The sequence below is a fragment of the Chlorocebus sabaeus genome, chromosome 9 (genome assembly GCF_047675955.1).
Source record: "Chlorocebus sabaeus isolate Y175 chromosome 9, mChlSab1.0.hap1, whole genome shotgun sequence".
Classification (NCBI taxonomy): Eukaryota; Metazoa; Chordata; class Mammalia; order Primates; family Cercopithecidae; genus Chlorocebus; species Chlorocebus sabaeus.
The window spans coordinates 52,791,316-52,815,547 of record NC_132912.1 but is presented as its reverse complement, the minus strand read 5'-3'; the positions used below and the strand labels follow the sequence as shown (position 1 = coordinate 52,815,547).

The 24,232-nt window shown below is 41.1% G+C and overlaps 1 protein-coding gene across 1 annotated transcript; it reads right to left on the bottom strand.

Annotated features, from left to right (window-relative positions):
• Nucleotides 1-3,035: 3,035 nt before the first annotated feature.
• On the bottom strand, nucleotides 3,036-23,396 carry LOC140712462 (arf-GAP with GTPase, ANK repeat and PH domain-containing protein 5-like). The gene is made up of 8 exons (XM_073019527.1): nucleotides 23,390-23,396; nucleotides 22,095-22,193; nucleotides 21,663-21,728; nucleotides 19,328-19,396; nucleotides 16,668-16,702; nucleotides 9,247-9,347; nucleotides 6,260-6,295; nucleotides 3,036-3,249 (listed from the first exon to the last, which is right to left on the bottom strand). The coding sequence occupies exons 1-8, from the start codon at nucleotides 23,394-23,396 to the stop codon at nucleotides 3,051-3,053; spliced, it is 612 nt and encodes a 203-aa protein (XP_072875628.1). The 3' UTR covers nucleotides 3,036-3,050.
• Nucleotides 23,397-24,232: the final 836 nt, after the last annotated feature.

Genomic DNA, 24,232 nt, shown 5'->3' with positions numbered 1-24,232 from the left:
CAGCCCATGGACCCCAGCAAGCCATCTGTGCCCCACCTCTGGGGCAGACCCCTAAGAGTGGGACCCCTTTCTAGCCAAAGAACCTAAGATAGCCCCAAATCCTCCTAACCGTGATGGATCCTGGTCTGAGGGGCTGGGCTCAGGTGACTCCTGCAGGGAACTTCACCTGCCTGGATGAGGTCAAGGGTGAATTAGGTGTGGCCTGCACCCCACCCCATCATGGAAGAGGTTCAGCCCACAATGGCCCAAGGGGGCCACCCCTGGACCCAGGGACCCCAGTCAGCATATCCTGAGTCAGAAGGTCAAGTCCAGCCTCAGGCAGGGAGAATCTGGCTTTGACAGGAGCAGATACATTCTCAAGGTGGGATTTGCCCAACAAACTAGCTTGGCAAGGGACTAGCTGGCTGAATCACTGAGTCAAGGAGAGCCAGTGTTTCCAATAGCAATTTGCCAACTTAGCAATTACCAATTCTGAAAAACAATTTGTTTATTTGAAATAAATACTTAGGCTGTCTCATGTCTGAAGCCTGATGATGCCTTGTGTGATTTAAAGGACAGACGTCACGAATGCCGAGAGTTTTGTGGCAGTCCATCCTGCCGGTGTCTTCTCCCACTTTTGTTCTGTGGATTTGAGCTCACAGTTTGTGCTGTGCCCACCGCCTGCCCCCGCTAACGAGACTCCCGGAGACCTGGCTGGCCAGTCACCAGAGGAAGAGGGGCCAGGCAGCACGCCAGCATCCACCCACCTGTGGGTACCAGTCAGGCTCCTGGGGGAAGCCAGAGGACGTATTTGAATGGGTACTTGAGGAAAGGGGCTGTTCACAGAAGTGTGGACAGAGTTAAGGGAACCAGTGAGAGATGAGGAATGCCCTGGAGCAGCAAGAGGGCGAGTTGTTCTCTCCCTGGGTCTAGAGGGACAAGAAAGGTGTCCGCAGACCCCAAAGACAGCTGTGGGTGTAGAGGAGGATCATCAGGAGCTGCAGTCATCAGTAGAAAGATGTGGCCACTGCCAAACCAGCAAGGAAGAATCTGAGCAAATAACAACCTCTCCTCTCTCTCTCCCACCTCCTGTGACATCCCCCACTGTCTAAATTCCACTAGGGCCAGAGAGCGAGGCATGCTGGTGATGCAGTCCAAGAGAGAGCGGGCAGAGAGGAGCCAGTGGGTATGGAGGAGAAACAGAGAAACAGAGAATTCCAGCTCACTCTGCGGGATGTCTGGGACTGATAGAAACATGGCAGCAGCTTTATTATTATTATTATTATTATTATTTTGAGATGGAGTTTCACTCTTGTTGCCCAGGGTGAAGTGCAGCAGCACGATCTCGGTTCACTGCAACTTCTGCCTCCCAGGTTCAAGAGATCCTCCTGCCTCAGCCTCCTGAGTAGCTGGGATTACAGGCACACACCACCATGCCTTGTTAATTTTTGTATTTTTGGTAGAGATTGGGTTTCACCATGTTGGCCAGGCTGGTCTCGAACTCCTGACCTCAGGTGCTCCACCTGCCTTGGCCTCCCAAAGGGCTGGGATTACAGGTGTGAGCCACTGTGCTCAGCCTACAGCAGCTTAATTTTACAGTGTCCCTTTTCTCCTTCTGGAAACTATATGGAGCAACAAGAAGACTGAGGAGGAGGAGGAGGAAGAAAAAGCCCATCATCAACACACACATCAAACTCAACTTCAGAGAAATTAGGAAGCTGGGAAGCCACGTAAACCCAAAAGCAGGTGACACCAGCAGAACCAACACAGGAAGCCAGGGAAGTGCAGAAGAACAGGGCATGGGGGGTGGCCAGGGGGGATCTTCATTGTTGCCAGCAACACACACTCCCAGGAGGAGAGGACCCTCAGAGTGAGAACGGAGAGCTGCGGAAGTGAAGAATGAAGGAGCAGGTGCTGCCCGGGGAAGTCCGGGGTGCAGAATCTGAGAGCATCCCTTCCCAAGAGAGGCGGGAACACTTGGGAAGGCAGGGCTGAGTCCCTGGAGGCTGTATCTGTGAAAGGAGGCTGGCAGTAGAAACTTCCTGAAGCCGAGTGGGTTCTGAGAGGCAGAGGGGCAGCGCTACAGAGGTGAGGCTGATGCTTCTGTGCAGGAAGGGCAGGCTCCTGAGGAAGGGAGCCCCGAATGCTCGCCACTAGATTCCCAGGGAGCCCCACTCCCTCCACAGGGACCTTGTGCTGACATCTGGGAAATGCCATTCATATTGGAACCTCTGACACACTGCCGTGAATGTGAGGGTTTCGTGACTGATGGGGTAGGTTTCTCTTCCAACTCAATAGTATAATTTCCATTTATTCCTCCCCCAGCCTCTCTGAATGTTCACCTCATAGATAACCACAGTACGGCGGTCAGAACAAGGAAATCCACATTCTCATATTTAATTATATTAAAATTATTTCACAAAATAAACAATTTTATTAACGTAATACATTTAAATAATGTTTAAATATATTTAAATTATTTAATTTAAAATGAACATATTAGCTAAACTAAAGTCCTTATTGGAGTTGCACCACTTTTTCCACTAATGTCCTTTTTCTGTTCCCAAATGCCACCCAGGATCACGGGGCATTTAGTTATTTCTTAAGTCTCTTGCCATTTTGTAGGACTGCAGTGACAGTTCCTCAGTCTTTCCTTATCTTTTGTAACCCTGACACTTTGAACCAGTACTGATCGGTATTTGTCAAATGTTCCTCGATTTGGGTTTGTCTGATGTGTTTCCATGACTGGACTGAAGTTATGCACTTTTGGCCATTACAGTACAAAAATGATGTGGAATCCTTCCCCGTGCATTCCATTAGAGTTATGGCACTGATAGTTCTTCTTACTGATGATGTTGAACTTGTTCACTTGGTTCAGGTTTCTGCTTGAACAGGGACCTGGGAGGCAGAGCCTGCAGGGAGCCGAGATCACATGATTGCACTCCAGCCTGGGCTACAGAGAGAGACTCCACCTCAGAAAAAAAAAAAAAAAAAAAGATACATTTTCTGTTATTTGGATAATATATTTACTCATACTAGCTCACTAACTAAACAGAGTTGCAGATCCATTCTTATTCCAGCACATTCTTTTTACAACACTTAAGATGACTAAATATAACATGAAATGGGGAAGATTTTATAAAAGATGCCTTTGACTTCAGCATGAAACAGATACAAGTGTATGATGAAAATACAACCTCAATAAAAGCACCACTTACCGTAAATGAGTATAACTCTTCATCACATACGCTCAAAGATCCATCTGCATCTCTATAAAATAGGAATGTGCATTACTTTGAAAACTGTTAATATCTTACTGTAGTATCTGTTTAGTAAAATACTGCCTTCTGTGTGCTTTGGTGTTTACCAAAGCAGTTTTTACGAATTCTCCTGGATCCTGACTTGCAGAGGATTTCCTGACTTCTTCTTTCTCAGCACTTCATGTCCTGTACTGTGAAGTCTTTTATATGATAACCAGTCAGAAGTGCCCATAAGTATTGACTCTCCCTAACAGGCAATGGCAATAAACCAAATATATTTTCACTCTTCTAACCACACCACACATTGAAACACAAGAACGTTTTACAAAGCAGTAGTGATGAACTTTAATAAATGTAAACGTGATTCAGATTTCCTAGCTTCCTTTCTCTTTAGTTCTCTGTAGTATACTCTCGTGACATATTTATGTGTTTTCTGTTGTTTGAATTAAAAACTCATCTGCCATTTTAAGAGGCCAGTCTTTGATGAACTTTAAACTTTGTAAAGCTAATGCATTGTGCCTGTGCGATAAACCAGTGGTTCTCCAAATGTGCTCTGTGGACCTCTCAGGATCCCCAGGACCCTTTCCAGAAGGCCTAAGAGGCCAACTGTTCTTTTTTTTTTTTTTTTTTGAGACCGAGTTTCACTCTTGTTGCCCAGGCTGGAGTACGATGGCATGATCTCGGTTCACGGCAATCTTTGCCTCCCAGGTTCAAGTGATTCTCCTACTTTAACCTCCAAAGTAGCTGGGATTACAGGCGCCCACCACCACGCCCGACTAATTTTTGTATTTTTAGTAGAGATGTGGTTTCACTATGTTGGCCAGGCTGGTACTGAACTCCTGACCTCAGGTGATCTGCTCGCCTCGGACTCCCAAAGTGCTGAGATTACAGGCCTGAGCCACTATGCCTGGCCAACACTGTTCTGAATCATACTAATTAAACCTGAGAAAGCTGATTAAAAAATTTTAAAATTTGTAAAAGTTATACAAAGTCATCGCCTGCTTTTTCGTTGACACTTGCCATGATTGTATAAAAGCAAAAGTGGGTAAAACTGCTGGTTTCTCAGCATAAATCAAGGCAGTGGTACCAATTACATTAGTCACTCTATTCTTTACTGTCCCCTACAGTTAAAAAAGGTAGCTTGAATTACTTAAGAATGTCTTTGATGAAGCAGTAAAAATTAATGTTATTAAATCTTGACATGTCTCTTTAAGATTCTGGTAAGTGGAAAGTTAACAAGAAGCGCTTCTGCTGACTGCAGTACAGTCGTCGTTGTTTTTTTTTTTTTTTAAAAAAAGAATTCGTGATTTAATTGTGAACTGAACCACCAATTTTTTCACAGAACATTGCTTTTATTTAAAAGTACAACTGGGCCAGTGCAGTGGCTCATGCCTGTAAATCCCAGCACTTTGGGAGGCCAAAGCAGGCAGATGGCTTGAGCTCCTTCAGGAGTTCGAGACCAGCCTCGGCAACATAACGAAACCCTGTCTCTACCAAAAATACAAGAAAATTAGCCTGGCGTGGTGCCACACATCTGTGGTCCCAGCTACACAGGAGTCTGAGGTGAGAGGATTGCTGGAGCTGAGATCATACCAATGCACTCCAGCCAAGTGACAGAGTGAGACTCAGTCTAAAAAAAGAAGTACAACTATCATTCTCAAAAATAAATGAAGTGAGAGTTTGTTCCTTCAAGGAAATTGAGTATTTGTTCCCAATGATGAAATTTAAGCTTTCTTGAGGACTTTGAAAAACTTGTTCCTTCTACTGTAGGCTTGACAGCTTTTCAATACTTAAAGGCGTTTTAAAGTAAGATTGGTGGTTAAACTAAAAGTGATTTTTGATATAATAAAACATAAACCAATATATTCCAAGTAATTCATGCATAATATTATAAATGCAAGTATGGGGGGGAAGATCCATTTACTGTGCAAGAAAGATCAATGAGTACTGATGGAATAAATTTATTAATATGGAAAATGCCACTGTAACTAATTTAAGAAACTAGCACTTGTGAAGTTTTGATTTAGTATTAAAGAATACCCACAACTGTCTGAAAAGTTTAAAATACACCTTTTACCAGCTACCTATTTGCATGAGGTTGGGTCATCTTATTGCTTCTTTTTTTCTTTTCTTGAGATGGAGTCTCCCTCTGTCACTCAGGCTGGGGTGCAATGGCGAGATCTCAGCTCACTGCAACCTCTGCCTCCCAGGTTCAAGTGATTCTCCGGTCTCAGCCTCCCAAGTAGCTGGACTACAGGCATGCACCACCATATCCAGCCATTTTTTGTACTTTCAGCAGAGGCGGGTTTCACCATGTTAATCAGGATGGTCTTGATCTCCTGACCTTGTGGTCCACCCACCTTGGCCTCCCAAAGTGCTGGGATTACAGGCGTGAGCCACCGTGCTCAGCCTCTTATTGCTTTTTTAAAGCAAATTGCAAAGAAACATCTAGAGAATCCAGTTGTCTCCTATTAAGCTCAGTATGAGAGACTTTAAATAATACAAATACATGACACACTTTTTACTCAACTTTTGATTGTAGAAAAATTATTTTTTCAATGAAAAATTTCTGTTAATAATATTGTTCTCAAGGAATATTTTCTGTTGTTACAACCTGGGCCATGGGTTACTACTGACATCTAGTTGGTAGTGGCCATGAATGTTACTAAACTCTCTGCAATACACAGGTCAGTCCTCACAACAAAGCGTTATCTAGCTCATAATATCAACAGTGGTAAGGCTGTGAAATCTAAACTAAAAATAGATTTTGAAAAAAAACTCAATGTTATATTTCTACCACAGTAAATATCAGTATAATCAATATAAACACACACTCTTTGAGATGCTCAATCATTTAAGAATTAAGAGTCTTAAGGAACAAAGAAAACACAAATAATTTGCTTCGATATTTTAGCAGGCACAGTACAGCTTATGATGTCTAGAGCTGTGACCTAACACTGAGCTTGATATCTTGCAAAGTAATTAGCTACAATAACAAGACAGGTTTCTAAAAAGCTCACCTTTGCGTGATATCATGATGTATCTCCAAGGTCACTCTGTGGAAGGAAAAACAATTCATAACAATAGATGTAATCATTTGTTAGGCCTTAAGATATTTTTTAAAAGCGGGGCAGAGGAAACTCTCCTAGCGGCCCTGAAATTCAAATCTTCTAGTTCAGAACAGCACCATAAGGGCACTTCGTTTCATTTCTTGGTTTTTCACAAAAATACGAGAACCAAAATGCGAGGCAATATGCTGTTAAGAAGACGTGTTTCTGTTGATGATTATAATATATAAATAATAACAGATTTCCCTGTTATATGCTCTTTTACCCACAAAACCTTTCGTCCCATCCAATTTATTTTATGTGTTTATTTTTTGACCCAGAATCTCGCTCTGTTGCTCAGACTGGAGTGCAGTGGTGGGATCTTGGCTCACCACAACCTCCACCTCCCAGGTTCAAGCGATTCTCATGCCTCAGCCTCCCAAGTAGCTCGGGCTCACTGCAACCTCTGTCTCCCAGGTTCAAGCGATTCACCAGTCTCAGCCTCAGCACAGTTTTGTGCCACTATGCCCAGGTAATTTTTTTTGTGTGTGTTGTTTTTGGGATAGAGATTCACTCTTGTTGCCCAGGCTTGAGTGCAATGGTGCGATCTTGGCTCACCACAACTTCTGCCTCCCCGGTTCAAGCCATTCCCCTGCCTCAACATCCTGAGTAGCTGGGATTACAGGCATGCACCACCATGCCCAGCTAATTTTGTAGAGTGAGGCTGAAAACAACTGAGGGAAGGCAAATCTCAATTTTAGTAATAGGTCTACACAATATTAGCACTTTTTAAAAAGCCTGAAACATCAGCATGTAAGAAGGATATGTCTATAGTGCTTCAAGTACTTTTCATCTCTGAAATAATTTTAAAATCACGGAATTTAAAGTTACATGCTGGAAAGGACCAATGACCTTACATGACATTTAATTCAACACTCATTTTACAGATCAGGGAAACAAACCTTAAAACTGACTTGCCCAAGGTCCCACCAAATAGGAGCAGTTTCTTGTCCTAAACTCAAATTAAGCCGTGGCTCTCAAACTTTGCTGCACATTAAAATCATCTGAGAAGCTTTAATAACGGCCTCATCTTCAACATGAGACATTTTAATGTAATTAGTGTTGGGTATGACTTTGGGCATCAAGGTTGTTGGTAAAAGTTTCCCAGGTGATTTCAATGTGCAGCAAAGTTTGGAATGATAGAGCTGGGGTGAAAATCAGAATCTTCTGGGATGCTTTTCTTCACATAAAGATGCCTCACATCCATCCCTATTTTCCTAAAAGGCTTCTCAGTGCCTAGAGATAGAGGGAAGGTGAAGATGGGAAGATACATGTGTTTGCAGACCTGTATTTTGAAAAAAAATATTGCATAAGTGATCTCAGTGAGTTCCACCTATCCCACTGACAACAGTACACTACTGACTCATGATAAACATTTTCCAAAATCTTTTCTTGAAGCCAATTTGCCCTATTAATTTGCTCAATAAACCTTTATTTCACCAATTGTTAATATATCAAATGATTATTTCTCAAACTTGCTGATGGCAAATTAAAACTTACTTTACTTTCAAAAGTAGACTTCTAAAAAGTAGAATGAGGAAAAAAAACATGAAGTATGTTTGAGCAAGATTAATCTTCAAAGCTATTTTTGAATTGTATGCTAACACATCAAAATCTTTTGAACTCAAAAGAAGCCAGGGACTGTAGTCAAGGTAGTTTATGTGTATGTGTGCTCAAAGATTTAAGAGACTTGGCTGACTACAGACATTTAATGATTACTCAATAGGTCCCAAAGCTCAGGACTTGATACAGAGTTTGAGTCCAGTTTTTGCTGAAACAGAATGTCATCACAACTATTGTTAAAAGGGAGGGAGGAGGCCGGGCGCGGTGGCTCAAGCCTGTAATCCCAGCACTTTGGGAGGCCGAGACGGGCGGATCACAAGGTCAGGAGATCGAGACCATCCTGGCTAACACGATGAAACCCCGTCTCTACTAAAAAATACAAAAAACTAGCCGGGCGAGGTGGCAGGCGCCTATAGTCCCAGCTACTTGGGAGGCTGAGGCAGGAGAATGGTGTAAACCTGGGAGGTGGAGCTTGCAGTGAGCTGAGATCCGGCCACTGCACTCCAGCCTGGGCGACAGAGCGAGACTCCGTCTCAAAAAAAAAAAAAAAAAAAAAAAAAGGGAGGGAGGAAAGTGACATTATTATGAGTGTAAACTTGCCACTTTTATTGAAGTAAAAGTTACTGACAATTGAATTAGCTAAAAAGGCTAGTGCATTTGAAACGAAATTGTTTATAAGCTAGTTATGTTTACAGAATGAATAGTAAAATTAAAGATAAAAATATTAATATTCTAAATTACTACTTTCCAAACTGTGTTCTAAAAATCAACACTCATAACCCAAGGAGATGATAATAATGTTCACTGGACAGCTCCTATGGAGCTGGTGCTGGTGTTGGTTGTTCCTTTTAAAATAAACTTCATCTCAGGGTGCTCTCAAAGCGCATCTTTGTGGCCCATGAGGTGCTCATGCACAATGGGAGAAATTCAAATGCAGATACACTGTGGTGCCAGAAGAGAAAAAGCTGTTCCTTCTTCTGAGTTGAATGTCGAAAGTAGTACACACTGATTTAGGCCTATAATGCACTGAACAACTAAGTTTTCACAAAGAAACATTCAGTAAAGGGAACCTATCCTTCTCACTGAGTTCAACAGTGTCTCAAAGCATAAAGGCATAAAAAAAAAATACGCTTTTTCTGGGATTGTTTCTTTGCTGATTTTTCCTTTCACCAAGACATCTAAGATTAAAAGAGAAATTGATACTTAATATTTAGAATCTAGATATCAATATATAGTTGACTCCAATTTCTTAAACTGATTGCTGAAGAGGAAAAACAAATGGCTGAAATAATTTTAGAATAAAGGAATCTGTCCCTTGGCAGTATAGCTGTACTCACGATATTATTGTCATTGTAAGATAAGGCTGGCTGGCTGTGCTGTCATCGAGAAATATTGTTGAACATGAGCTATATTGTTGACTGAAACGCACAGTAGATACCTGAAGGGGAAGGGAAGTGTAAGTTAAACTTATCAAAGTGTATTTTTTCTTGGTTAAAACGTGAAATGACAAAGCACTAAGATATTTCTTACACTCCATGAACTGCCTGAGTGTGGTATCATGTGCACTCTACAGAAAACCCATTGGAGACTCTTAACTTCCAGAGACGATGTTTAAGATACGGGTTATAAAATGCTGCCCTTAATATGGTACCTGTCATCAAACCTAACAAGGATTTTATGAATTCCCTTTAAAAATCATGAGAAAATTTTAAAATAAGACTTCACTGTTTTTTTCTACAGCAATATAAAGCAGTCAAGAATTTCTATTTCTATGATTTATTTATTACAATAAAATCTAATGTATTAAATAATACTGGTACAAGAGCATTTTATTGCAGTGAATACAAGACTAATGCATTTACTAAATTACTCATCCTAAATGTATTATTTCAGGTGATATTGGGACAAAACAAGTGTTTCAGATTCCGAGGCTCTGTGTGCCAGGGCTGCTAGGCCACCAAGTGAGGAAGCCATAGGTTTCTCTAGTCCTATTTTCTTATGTGGAGGATAAAAAGAGTATCACTTAAATATTCTCTCACACCCTGAAAACAGATGACAACTTAAAAAATCTAACTTTCACTTCATGTTTAAATAAGACTGCCATGACACGACTCAAACGAGACTCAGAGAGTACTTTCGATTCATTTCAAAACTTGATCCATTTCATTCAATAAATCATCTGACCTGCACCTAGCCATTTTCCTGCTCTACCCCTGCTCTCTGCCTAGAATACTGCTTTTCTCTTTCCTTGCTTCAGCAAGCTCGACTCCATCTACCCTCTTGGATCTCTTTGCACCAAAAAAAATTTTTTTGTACACTAATTAGTAGCATTCACCACTGCTTACAAGATATGAATTCTTGCAGAGTATTCCCCCCATGAGAAAGTATGCCTCTCCATAAGAGTAACGGAGGCCCCTTACTCTTCCTACTTCCAGTGCTGAGCATAGAATTATGAGTAAATCCAAAACTTTGACAAGTGTTTGACAATTCAGTTATAATTTGGAAGATAAGTCTTACAACATTTAATTATAGCAAAAACATTACTAACGGTTTACTGTTTATAGGTATTATTTAAGGTAGTCACAAAATAGAAACAATCTAACATCAGTCAGCATAAATCAGAGTTTGAAATGTTATGATCTTTAACAAGAAATGGAAGGGGTTACTTAGTAGTTTTAAGGTTTAATAACAAAAACTAGAAAATAATTGTACCTAGTAATTTAGTAAGTCAAAACCAAAGCCTTACCATCAAAGGTCCAGTACCCATTGGACGCTGATGCCCACCGACTTCTTCTGCTGTACCTGCTGCTTCTCATTTTAACCCATTAAAAATACTAAAGTTGTTTTCCTTGTAGAGGTCTTTACCTCCTTGGTTAGGTCTATTCCTAAGTATTTTATGTTATGTTATGTTATGTTATGTTATGTTATGTTATGTTATGTTATGTTATTTTTGCAGCTATCATAAAAGGGGTTGAGTTCTTGGTTTGATTCTAAGGTTGGTTGCTGTTGGGGTATAACAGAGCTACTGATTTGTGTACATTAATTTTGTCTCCTGAAACTTTCCTGAATTCATTTATCAGTTTAGGGTTTCCTAGGTATATGATCATATCACCAGCAAATAGCAACAGTTTGACTTCCTCTTTACTGATCTGGATGCCTTTTATGGCTTTCTCTCGTGTGATTGCTCTGGCTAGGCCTTCCAGTACTATGTTGAATAGAAGTGGTGAGAGTGGGCATCCTTGTCTTGTTCCGGTTCTCAGGGGGAATGCTTTCAACTTTTCCCCGTTCAGTATTATGTTGGCTGTGGGTTTGTCATAGATGGCTTTTGTTACATTGAGGTATGACCCTTGTATGCCAATTTTGCTGAGGGTTTTAATCATAAAAGGATGCTGCATTCAGTCAAATGCTTTTTCTGTGTCTATTGAGATAATCATGTGATTTTTTGTTTTTAATTCTGTTTATGTGGTATATCATATTTATTGACTTGTATATGTTAATCCATCCCTGCATCCCTGGTATGAAACCCATTTGATCGTGGTGGATTATCTTTTTTTTTGAGATGTAGTCTTGCTCTGTCACCCAGGCTGGAGTGCAGTGGGGTGATCTTTGTTCACTGCAACCTCTGTCTCCCAGGTTCAAGTGATTCTCCTGCCTCAGCCTCCTGAGTAGCTGGGATTACAGGCACGCACCATCACACCCGGCTAATTTTTGTATTTTTAGTAGAGACGGGGTTTCACCATGTTGGTCTCAAACCCCTGACCTCCTGATCCACCCGCTTTGGCCTCCCAAAGTACTGGGATTACAGGTGTGAGCCACCGTGCCCGGCTGGATTATTTTCTTGATATGCCATTGGGAACTACAGAACATTGCTGAATGAAATCATAGACACAAACAAATGGAAAGACATCCCATGCTCATGAATGGGTAGAATGAATATTGTGAAAATGACCATACTGCCAAAAGCAATCTACAAATTCAACCTAATTCCCATAAAAATACCACCATCCTTCTTCACAGAACTAGAAAAAACCACCCTAAAATTCATATGGGACCAAACAAGAACTCACATAGCCAAAACAAAACTAAGCAAAAACCACAAATCTGGAGGCATCACATTACTTATTTCAAACTATACCAGAAAGTGACTGGAACAGAAGTGAGCCAGTTTGTCTTGCAGAACTAATGGCAGGTTGTGAACTTACAGGCAAATGGCACTTTGGAAAGTAGGGTAAAATGTAAAACAGTAGGCCATAGTCACCAAAATAGCATGGTAGTGGTACAAAAATAGGCACATACACCAATGGAACAGAATAAAGAACCCAGAAATAAACTCAAATACCCATAGCCAACTGATTTTCAACAAAGCCAACTAAAACACAAGGTGAAGAAAGTGAACCCTATTCCACAAATGGTGCTGGGATAATTGGCAAGCCACATGCAGGAGAATGAAACTGGATCCTCAACTCTCACCTTACACAAAAATCAACTCAAGATAGTTCAAGCACATAAATCTATGACCTGAAACCATAAAAATTCTAGAAGATAACACTGGAAAAACCCACCTAGACACTGGCTTAGGCAAAGATTTCATGATCAAGAACACAAAAGCAAATGTAACAAAAGCAAATGCAATAGAAACAAACAGGTGAGACTTAACTAAAGAACTTCTGCACAGGAAAAGGAACAATCAGCAGAGTAAGCAGACACCCCACAGAGTGGGAGGGAATCTTCACAGTCTATACGTCGGACAAAGGGCTACGATCCAGAATCTACGAGGAACTCAAACAAATTACAACTACAAAAATATGGAACCAGCTCAAATGCCCATCAGTCAATGAGTGGATAAAGAAAATGTGATCTACATATACACACCTATATATATATAAGGAATACTACTCAGCCATAATAAGGAAAAAATTAATGGCATTCCCAGCAACTGGATGGAAGTAAAGACTATTATTCTAAGTGAAGTATCTCAGGCATGGAAAACCAAACATCATATGTTCTCATTCATACATGGGAGCTAAGCTATGAGGATGCAAAGCCATAAGAATGATACAATGGACTTTGGGGACTCGGGGAAAAAGCTGGGAGGATGGTGAGGGATAAAAGACTACAAACTGGGTTCAGTGGATACTGCTCAGGTGATGGGTGCACCAAAATCTCACAAATCATTACTAAAGAACTTAGTCATATAACCAAATACCACCTGTTCCCCCAAAAACCTATAGAAATAATAAATAAATAAATAAAGTACAGCATTTTTTCTCAGCAAACATAAATAAAATAAAACAAAGACTAAAGTTCACATTTTTTGCTCTCCTTTTGGGCAGGACAAATTTTAGATATGTTTTTAAAGAATTAATAACTTTTTTCCTTTTTCTGAGACAGGGTCTCCCTTTGTTGCCCAGGCTGGAGAGCAGTGGTACAAATATAGTTAACTGCAGCCTCAAACTCCTGAGCTCAAGCGATCCTCTGCCTCAGCCTCCTGAGTAGGCAAAACGAAAGGCACATGCCACCAGGCCTGGCTAATATGTTATTTTACCTTTTTGTAGACATGAGGTCTTGCTATGTTGACCAGGCTAAAAATGAACAAATCTTAATTAACTTAAATATTTCTAACACTTTGGGCATTCATGAAAACAGCTCCATCTCTGTTGTGAAGTAAAGGGAAGTATATGGCAGTGGATAAAGTTTGAAAGAAAATATTAAACAAGGCCTTAGGAGAAAAGTGTAATATGATTATAGATACATTAGTTTTAAAACTTCTCTAGGTTAATATCATTAATTATACTCAAATTAGACTTTGATTTAAACATAGGTCCTAAATTTGTATTAAATATAATAGATTGACCACAATCCAGAAGTCTCATTAGTCATAAAATAAAGGTTACACACATGACCAGGAGAGAAGGTTGACACAGATAATTTTTAATAAATGCTGTGATATAAAAAGTAGATTAAGGAGTGGTAAATAACACGGAAGCACAACTTTGGTCCCTACAGAAAGTGACTGGAACCAAAGCGAGCCAGTTTGTCTTGCAGAACTAAAGGCAGGTTGTGAACTTACAGGCAAATGGCACTTTGGAAAGTTGGGTAAAATGTAAAACAAAAGCCAGCAAGGTCAGTTGAAAATCTCTAACCAGAGGCCCAAGTCCACCTGTCCTTCCATCTGACAAGGAACTTAGATGTGTGTTCTCTGGATATATCAAACCTGAGAATTCCTGGCTCAGAGATACCATGGCTTAAACCTGAGACATAAAGAAAACTATATACCAAAAATGGATTTCCAACTTCCTTCGCTAACTCTGCTTTTGGAAAGCAAGTGGCCACGCTTTTATTTTCCAGGCAGAAAATTGGGAGATCCTTCTCAGAAGAAACTGAAATGTTTCGAGTAAAGATCCCCAGACAATACACTGAGGTCCCCCAAATGAAAAGCTAGTTTGGCTTCCAACACCTCACACTGAGTGCTATCAGTTAACAGAAGTCCTGCTTCCAAATAAAGCAGGCCAGGGACCACCACACATTGGAGGGAAGCCTCCAACAACAGAAATCAAAACAACAGAAAAAAGGAATTCATAGGAGCAGTCAAAACCAGGAGCAAAAGTTAACAAAAAATCTTAAAACACTCTCAAAAATATAAAATTCAATAGAAATAGTAGAGGATAAAGTCACAGAATATCCCAGAACTAGAATAAAAAGACAAACTGAAAAAAACAGAAGAAGAAAAATTAAACACCAATGCAGGTGTACTGGTCTAAGCAGCCTAGCGTCTGAATAACAAGACTATCAGTAAAAGAAACAGAGAAAATAAATAAGTTTTCAAGGTTTAGTAGTCTCAATAAAATGAAAAGATCCCCAACATGCTGTTATTATAAAATTTCAGAACCTCAGAGAGAGGGAAGATCCTAAAAAGCTTCCACAGATACCTAAAACCTGGTTGTAAATAGTGTATCACACACTGGCAACAGATTCAAGAACAACACTGTAATGACAGCGCAACTGCAAAATGTCTTCAGAACCATAAAATTTAGATTCAACCTAGAGGTGTCCTCTCTATCAAAGAGGAGGGATTTTAAGACTGGCCAGCTCTCTAAACATCTCCACCCAGGAAAATGTGTTCAAGTACAACTAGAGAGGATAACAGGACAGAAGGAAACACAGAATCTAGGACTCAGGTGATCCCACACAAGACAGCAGTTATGTGAGATCCCAAAAGACTTTAAGGAGATAGCACAGAAAAGCAGACATCAAGCCTATCTAGGGAAAGCCACTCCATATTGAACTAGGATGACAAAAGGCCAAAGAAAGTTGCCCCGCCAACACACACAGAAAAGGAACAGATGTGTTTTCGCAGACGGAAAGTATCTTTGAAAGGCATGTGATAAATGCTACAACACTTGGGGGAAAATAGCTGTTAGAAAATAAGCAAACGAATATAGTCTGAAAATTAACTTCATGCTGAAAAATAATGGATGTGAAAGCAAACAGACCACCCAGAGGCTCCTTACCATATCTGGATGGATAAACTCACATCGGCTAGGAAAAAAGAGAAGATCCAGGAGAATTGCAGAAGTGCTCAGATTTCAGAACTGTTTCAGAGACAGGATGAAGGACATGTAATGCAGAGGCACAGTGAAAACACCATATGACTTAGCAGTGAATAATATTTGCAGAGTCATAATCATGTAAATATTACTGATTTAATGAAGAAGTGTGCTACAATTGGAAGAAACAGAGGGAGGAACATAAGATCATGGTGTAGCAAGGAAGGTATGCTTTCACCTGCTGTGACAGAAAGTCAGTAGACAGTGCTGGCATTAACTTAGCTATTCTATTTTTGTTATTTCGTTAAAAATAAGATTAAATATTTAAGGCAAAACTTTTTTTATTTTTATTATTATTTTTTTTTGAAATAGAGTTTCACTCTCTCACCCAGGCTGGAATGCAATGGCATGATCTCGGCTCACTGCAACCTCTGCTTCCCGGGTTCAAGTAATTCTCCTGCCTCAGCCTCCTGAGTAGCTGAGATTCCAGGCATGCACCACCGTGCCTGGCTAATTTTGTATTTTTAGTAGAGACAGAATTTCACCATGTTGGTCAGGGTTGTCTCGAACTCCTGACCTCAGATGATCCGCCCGCCTTGGCCTCCTAAAGTGCTGGGATTACAGGTGTGAGCCACTACGCCCAGCCTTAAAGCAGATCTTTTTACCACAACCAGATTATTGAAATTTAACTTAAATATCAGAAATCCTTAAAAGGACACCCTAAGCTAAAGACTTTTCTGGATAAATTTAATACTTAGGAAAATAGAAGAGATTTAGAAAATCCAGGCCGGGCGCGGTGGCTCAAGCCTGTAATCCCAGCACTTTGGGAGGCCGAGACGGGCGGATCACGAAGTCAGGAGATCGAGACCATCCTGGTTAACACGGTGAAACCTCGTCTCTACTAAAAAATACAAAAAATTAGCCTGGCGCGGTGGTGGGCGCCTGTAGTCCCAGCTACTCGGGAGGCTGAGGCAGGAGAATGGCGTAAACCCAGGAGGCGGAGCTTGCAGTGAGCTGAGATCCGGCCACCGCACTCCAGCCTGGGCGACAGAGCAAGACTCCATCTCAAAAAAAAAAAAAAAGAAAAAGAAAATCCACAAAAAGGGGTCCATACTATCGCCACTGGGTCCATATTGTAATTTAAAGAAATCAAGAGAGAGATACTTTTATGTCAAACTATCTATTTGTTAACTATTTGACTGTTTACTTACATGGTTTGTACAGTTGCTTCTTCTTATTTCTACAACTAAGAATAAAAAAAAAAAAACTGGTCACTTCTGATACAAATACCATAAAATAAAAGTAGTTATTAACATCTTACTGATTACTCCTATGTAAAATGAGGCAAAATTCCATTTAAAAAATTATTTTCAATAATTTATAATTTAAATTATCTGGCATGATTAATTTCATAAAGTTTCTATTATGTACAAATGAAAGTTTCTATTTCATAAAGTTTATATTACATACAAATGAAAGAATCCTCATGTACAAAAGAAAAGGGCAAAAAAATTAGGCCAGATGAAAATTTTAGCTAATAAAAAGGTTTAACTGTTGCATATATGAGCCATGATCCATTAGTATTCTCTCATTCTGTATTTACACATAGCTTACTTTAATTATCAGAAGCTAAGAGCTAACAGCTCTAAGAACTACTTCCTGACCAGGCACCTATCTAGATGCAACAGAATCCCCATAAGCATCCTGAATCACACTTAGCAGTTATCTACTAATATGTCACTAAAAACAGAACAAAACAAAAAATGGTCTTTGCACAACTGGAAAGTAACCTATCTTAATTTTTTTTTTTTTTTTTTTTTTTTTTGAGACGGAGTCTCACTGTCACCTAGGCTGGAGTGTAGTCGTGGGATCTCAGCTCACTGCAACCTCTGCTTCCCAGGCTCAAGCAATTCTCCAGCCTTAGCCTCCCGACTAGCTGGGACTACAGGCACACGCGACCATGCCTAGCTAATTTTTGTTTTTTTATTTTTAGTAGAGATGAGGTTACACTGCATTAGCCAAGATGGTCTTGATCGCCTAACCTCGTGATCCACCCACCTCGGCCTCCCACCACCTCGGTCTCCCAAAGAGCTGGGATTACAGGCGTAAGCCACAGAGCCTGGCCTAAATTTTAATTTTAAAATGAGTATACAAACCTAATTGGACATGGTGTCTGCAGCACAAAAAATCATTTTTTTTTTTCCCTAAAATAAGGCCAGAATAATAAAAGCCCCAAGAGGGACTTGGGCCATGCTTTGTTTCCTACACTGCCTCTGCCTTTGATGCTGGAAGGGCCTTGTAGGCAAAAGTTCCTACCACTGAAGAGTGAGGGACATGGAATAGCTTTTCTTTTACCGCTTCCATGCTCTCCCATGGCTCTAGAAGGAGCTGGGAAATACAATTCTGATATGTTTTGGATATGTTCCCCCTCCAAACCTCATGTTAACATGTGACCCTTAATGTTGGAGACAAGGCCTAGTGGGAGGTGCTTGGGTAATGGTGGGGGATTCCTTATGAATAGGTTGGTCCCATCCCCATGGTAATAAGCAAATTGTCATTATGGTAGTTTAAAAGACTGTAGTACCGGCTGGGTGTGGTGGTTCAAGCCTGTAATTCCAGCACTTTGGGAGGCTGAAGCGGGCAGATCACCTGAGGTCAGGAGTTCGAGACCAGCCTGGTCAACATGGTGAAAACCTGTCTCTACCAAACATACAAAAATTAGCCAGGTGTTATGGTGCCCGCCTATAGTCCCAGCTACTCAGGAGGCTGAGGCAGGATAATTGCTTGAACCTGGGAGGTAGAGGTTGTAGTGAGCTGAGATCACACCATTGCACTCCAGCCTGGGCAACAGAGCAAGACTCCATTTCAAAAAAAAAAAAAAAAAAAAAGAGTGTGGCACCTTCCCTCCTCCCCTCTCTCCTCCTTCTTTCACCGTGTGGAACCACCTGCTTCCCCTTTGCCTTCTATCATGATTGTAAGCTTGCTGAGGCCCTCTCCAGAAGCAGATGTTGAAGCCATGTTTGTACAGCCTAAAGATGTATAAGCCAATTAAACCTCTTTTTGTTATAAATTACCCAGCCTTAGGTATCTGTTTACAGTAATGTAAAAAATGAACACAAATTCTAACCAGAAATAACTGACTCAGGATGGGCAAAGTCTACTCAAACTATAAAAACAAAGTTAGAAACTCCCATATTTTACTGTGCTGCGTTACTTCACATATTATTATAGAACCCTCACTTGTATTCTTGCTGTTTAAGTCAACTGGAAAACTTGGCTGTGTATGGCTTTTTAGCAAATAAATGAGGATTTAACATAACATTAAGAAAAATAAGCAAGAGTAGGGCATGTTTAAATTGACATTACATCAAATGAAAAGGTTAATAACTTAAAAGTTTTGAGTAGCATGAACTTGGATGTGGTAAATGAATGTGGTCAGAGGACTGTGTGAGAGGAGGCCCATATCACAGATTCAATCCCCGATGATAAACAACTATGTTTTTAAATTTGTTTAAATGAAAACCAAGCTGAAGCCTAAGTTCTATCATTCATCTTTAAAATGTACTCTTTGGAGCAAGGGAAAAGGGGCCAAGAATTATGAATAAAGAGAAATCCATGACTCCTCCATCACATGACAAATTAATTGTGTTGATAAAATGATGGCAAAATGTATAAACAAAAGTTTACATGTTTTCACTAAAATGGTAACAACTAAAGGAAAGTATATCACACATTAAAATAAGACAAGTGAATATGTGAAAAGTTGAAAAATTTAAACCAGTATGAGTTTTTCTAAATACTTCCTATAATACACCTGGTCCAACAAGAGTTTTTACTCTTTCTCTTGGTGGAAAAAACAACATTGTCTCACCATCTGTTTGAGAGTTCCTGTGGAATACTGTGGTTGCCTCTGGATTGGCAGGAGGGTTAAACTCCAAAGCTAAATGTATAGAGGGAGAAAGGAAAAAAAGATGTAATCATTTATAAGAATTTATCAATTCGTTTATTCAACTGCTGCATTTAGGCTATGTCACTACCTCTCCTTTTATTCTTATCCACTGAAATGAATGTATAGACATAAGAGAGAGCCAAGCAAGATGGCCATGCTTGTAGTCCCAGCTACTCAGGAGGCCGAGATGGGAAAATCACTTGAACCCAGGTCAGGAATTTGAGGCCAACATGTGTAACATAGACACCCACCTTTATTTAAAAAAAAAAAAAAAAAATGAAGAGGTAAATGTCGGCTTTGAGTTGTGTAAAATCAACTTTGCATAAAATAAATCGAGATGGCAGTAAGTTTTAAAAGGTCTATTTTATAGGCAAAATATAAGACGTATTCTAGAGTTTAAAAAATTTTTAAAAAGTAAATTCAGCGTATCTGTCACTTCCATGTCATTCTGAGGACATAGAATGTTAGTTCTGTTGAGTAGCTATCTTCCACAGTCATGCGATATCTCTAAGTCTTCATTTCTTCATTAGCAATACATAGGGAGAATATACACAGACCTTATTTGTATTGGAAAGGGCCAAGTGAGACATACATAAACTGTGTTGTAATCCTAAAGAATGACAATAAACAACCATTTTTGGGCTCTCATCCAATACTACCCATCTACTAACTGGTGTGTAACATCAATCAGGTTTTCCTTACATCACCAAACAGACTATAAGTTTACACAGTACTTACATGCTTTGTAACTACTTTAATTCACATATTTGTTTATTCTAAAGCAATCCTTAAATATCTTGAAAAGTGAAGATAGTACTTATAAGTTACAAAGTCATACTCATCATGAGTCTTAATTATCCTACCTCTTAAAAAATTAAGAGCCCAACCAAAGTTTAAATAGAAGAGCTATAAGATATCTCCTCTACAGCAATGAAATCTCTGCCATTTAAATGAAACCAATAAGCCGACTGGATTTAATATCTTTATGATGCAAAGCTTTCTATTTTGAAAATTTTAGTTTTTATTCAAGAATCATGTTATTATCCAGAATTACTTTTACCTAGAGTCATCTCTTTGCAAAATTTTAGAGGCAAACCAACTGTTTTCTCTTTTCTACTGGCTCCCATCCCCCGCCTCTCCCAGCAGTGTAGAGACTTAAAAATCTCCAACTTTCTTCCTTTTCTTCTTTTTTTCTTGTGAGACGGGGTCTCGCTCTGTCACCCAGGCTGGAGTGCATTGGCATGATCTCTGCTCACTACAATCTCCGCCTCCCAGGTTCAAGCAATTTTCCCGCCTCAGCCTCTCGAGTAGCTGGAACTACAGGCATGCGCCACCACACCCAGCTAATTTTTGTGTTTTTTTTTTTAGTAGAGATGGGGTTTCACCATGTTGGCCAGGCTGGTCTCGAACTCCTGACCTCAGGTGATCCACCTGCCTCAGCCTCCCAAAGTGCTGGGATTACAGGTGTGAGCCACCATGCCCAGCCAAAACTCTGACTTTCCTATCTTTGAACAAGATGCTATTGTCAGGAGGTGAAAGGACAAAGGAGGAGTCTCGGCAACAAACACTCTTACAGGGAAGGTCGGAGATTTTAACCGGCAATCTTTATATTACACATTAAAAGTCTACATTGCCGTTTCATGTCTTTTGAAAGTTTTGACCATGAACCAATCCTCACCTCTCTTTTAGAATAAGGAGGTAAATAAAGTCTGTTAAGTCACCAGAATAAATCTGGAGACACATTTTGTGTTAAAGTAAGAATTTTAAAGTAATCAGAGCCTCATGGGTAAACTCCTTTGACAAACCCTCCCCCCTACAACGCACAACAATTTTTCTGCAGTCCTGGCAGTGACATTTCACACCTTTCACAATTATTTTAAGCACCCTCCTTTTTTTTTTTTCTTCTCTGTTCAAATTACAGTTAGAAGAAACTAAGCAGCCTCTATCAAGGTGACTTACCATTAAGAATACCATACAGCCTCTCCCGTGGCAACCTCCATTCTGATTTTAAACAAGAAATCCCCGAATATCTGAATATGAACTGTCCTGAGATTTAGCTACTTTAACAAAGGAAACAATTAGGCACTTACCTGGTTCCTTCACTTAGGTACCATCTGGACAGGTACAAAGAAAAAATAAGATGGGTTCTGGAAAGTTGGGATATTTGAATTTTTATTGAGAAAAGGAAGAAAATGGTGCAAAGCCTCAACAAAGTCCCACAGGTTAATAAATAGAGCTACAGACAACGTTGTCTCACCATCTGTTTGAGAGTTCCCATGGAATATTGTGCTTGCTTCTGAATTGGCAGGTTTAAACTCCAAAGCTATATGTATAGAGGGAGAAAAGAAAAAAAAAAAGATATAATCATTTATAAAAATTTATCAACTCGTTTATTTGACTGCTGCTTATTCGACAAGAATAGCCAGAAATAAATGGTCCCGTGCCAGCCTGGGAGAATGAGATGAGAGAGCAAGAACTGGGCGATTGGGAGGGGAGACGAAAAGAAACTGCTGGACTTGGTGGGGAAAGACTAAGGGGTGGGAATGCAAGGCAGAGTCAGCTTTTGTTCCTGGCCAGCCCCGGGAAAGCTGGCTACAGGCAGAAAGGAGCTCAAAGTGGGCGATGCCTCCCAGGGGACCTTGGGGACCAGAGGCAAGACGAGGGCAGATGGCACCCGTCACCTCCTTACCTTCAGGCATCTCCTGGTCATGGATGTGGTGCATGTGGAGGTCCTCACCAACTTCAACAGTCACTGCAGCAGGCTGTACAGCAGCAGCCATGGGCGCTCCTGCCTCATAGATCTTAGACTCCGAGGGGCACACTGACCCCTGCTACTGGTCAAACTCAGGGCTGTCCCTGGGGCACACACAGCAGGTCAGTATGTTCCCCATGGGGCGTCTCTACTGTCTGCCACCACCTGTGCCTCTGCTCACAGCTTTGGCCACACACTCCCGCTGTCCTAGGCCGAGGCTATGCTGCACTTGCAGAGATGGTCTTGCCTGCTGCTCGCCTGACTACCTCACAGCCCGGCCCTGGCCCCAGATGGGGATGCAGGCCAAGGCCTATGCCCTGCCGCCTTCCCTGAGTTGACTTGTCTGGGAGGGTGAAGACCAGCCGGCTTATTTAATAGGTTGTGAACCCAACAAGCGCTGAGAGACACAACTGCCTAAGGAGAGAACAGAGGGAGCTCCTCCTCCTTCTGTAGTCACCTACAGACTGAAGCCCACTGGCCCAGGTGGGAGCCCAGGCATGTGGCACACAATGCCCCACCCCACACATCACAAAGCCCTCCCTGACAGCTCACAGTGCCCCACCCTGGTTGCCACCCCTCCCCAACAGCTCAGAATGCCCCTGTCTGGGCTGCCCCACCCTGTGGCTTATGATGCTGCTGCTCTCCTGGCCCCTCGTGCAGTGCCAGTGGGACTAAGGTTTTCATCCATCACCAGCTTCCTGAGATTTTTAGTCCTAAGAAAAGCACAGGGTAGTTCGTTGCTTGAAGCCGTCTTCCTCTATGAGTTCTACACAAAGCATCAGTAGAGTGGGTCCCATTAGCAACTAAGTTGAACAACTTTTATTTGCTGACTGAATATAGATACACCTGAATGGCTGACTGCTTTTGTAACTAAACACTCCCCTCCTGTCTTCCAATGGGTGGTTGTTTTTGTCTGCAAATTGACCACAGCAATCCCTGGGGCCCTAGCTCTATTCTCAGTAAAGAGTTATGGCTGTGTGTCTTGAATGACACCTTAGGACCCATCCTGCCTCCACCTCCTTCTCCACAAAATAGAAACCTAACTTGTCCCTCCAAGCTCTAAAATGGTGAAACTTACCAACTCCCTTTTCTCCCCGCTATTTCTTCCTTCCGCGGCAGGGACTTTCAGATTTTCTTTCTTTTACTAACAAAGCACTAAGCATGATTTTGTCATACAAAATCGAGAGCCATAAAGTGGGTTACCACAGTCCTAATTTAATAAAGATGAATACTCGACATGTGGCAAGCAGTGTGTGCCTGACAGTGTCCCCACTGTGCTACGCTCATTTAACCTTCAGAAACAATCTCATTTTACAGATTTTACAGAATAAGTTGAGATGGAGAAGGTAAGTAACCTCCCCAAGGTCACATGACTGCTAAGGGTGGGGCCACAATTTTATCCCAGGTAGTCTGAATTCCCCCAATTCCTCAGGCATGATTATCAGAAAGTATATTAGTCTGTTTTCACACTGATATAAATACCTGAGGTTGGGTAATTTATAAAGGAAAGAGGTTTAAATACAGTTTCACATGGTGGGGGAGGCCTCAGGAAACATACAATCATGGCATAAGGGGAACCAGGTCCCCCTTACATGGTGGCCACACACAGTGTGTGAACATGTGAAGGAGCAACCGTCAAACATGTATAAATCCATCAGATCTCAGCTGGGCACAGTGGCTTACACCTGTAACCCTAGCACATTGGGAGGCCAAGGCAGGTGGATCAACTGAGGTCAGGAGTTTGAGACCAGCCTAGCTAATGTAGTGAAATCCCATCTCTACTAAAAATACAAAAATTAGCTGGGTGTGGTGGTGCATGCCTGTAATACCAGCTACTCAGGAGGCTGAGGCAGGAAAATCGCTGGAACCCAGGAGGCAGAGGCTGCAGTGAGCCAAGATCATGCCATGGCACTCCAGCCTGGGCAACAGAGCAAGACTCCATCCCCAAAAAACAAAACGAAATGAAACCCTATAAGATCTCATGAGAGATCACTGAATATCACAAGAACAGCATGAGGAAAACTGCCCCCATGATCCAATCACCTCCCCCCAGACCCCTCCCTTGACACATAAGG

Coding starts and splice junctions, on each gene's coding strand:
- LOC140712462 (XM_073019527.1), bottom strand. Junction 21,729..22,094: donor TGACCAGGAGATGCCTGAAG/GTAAGGAGGTGA, acceptor CTATACATATAG/CTTTGGAGTTTAAACCTGCC. Junction 16,703..19,327: donor CAGGAACTCTCAAACAGATG/GTGAGACAATGT, acceptor TTTTATTCTTAG/TTGTAGAAATAAGAAGAAGC.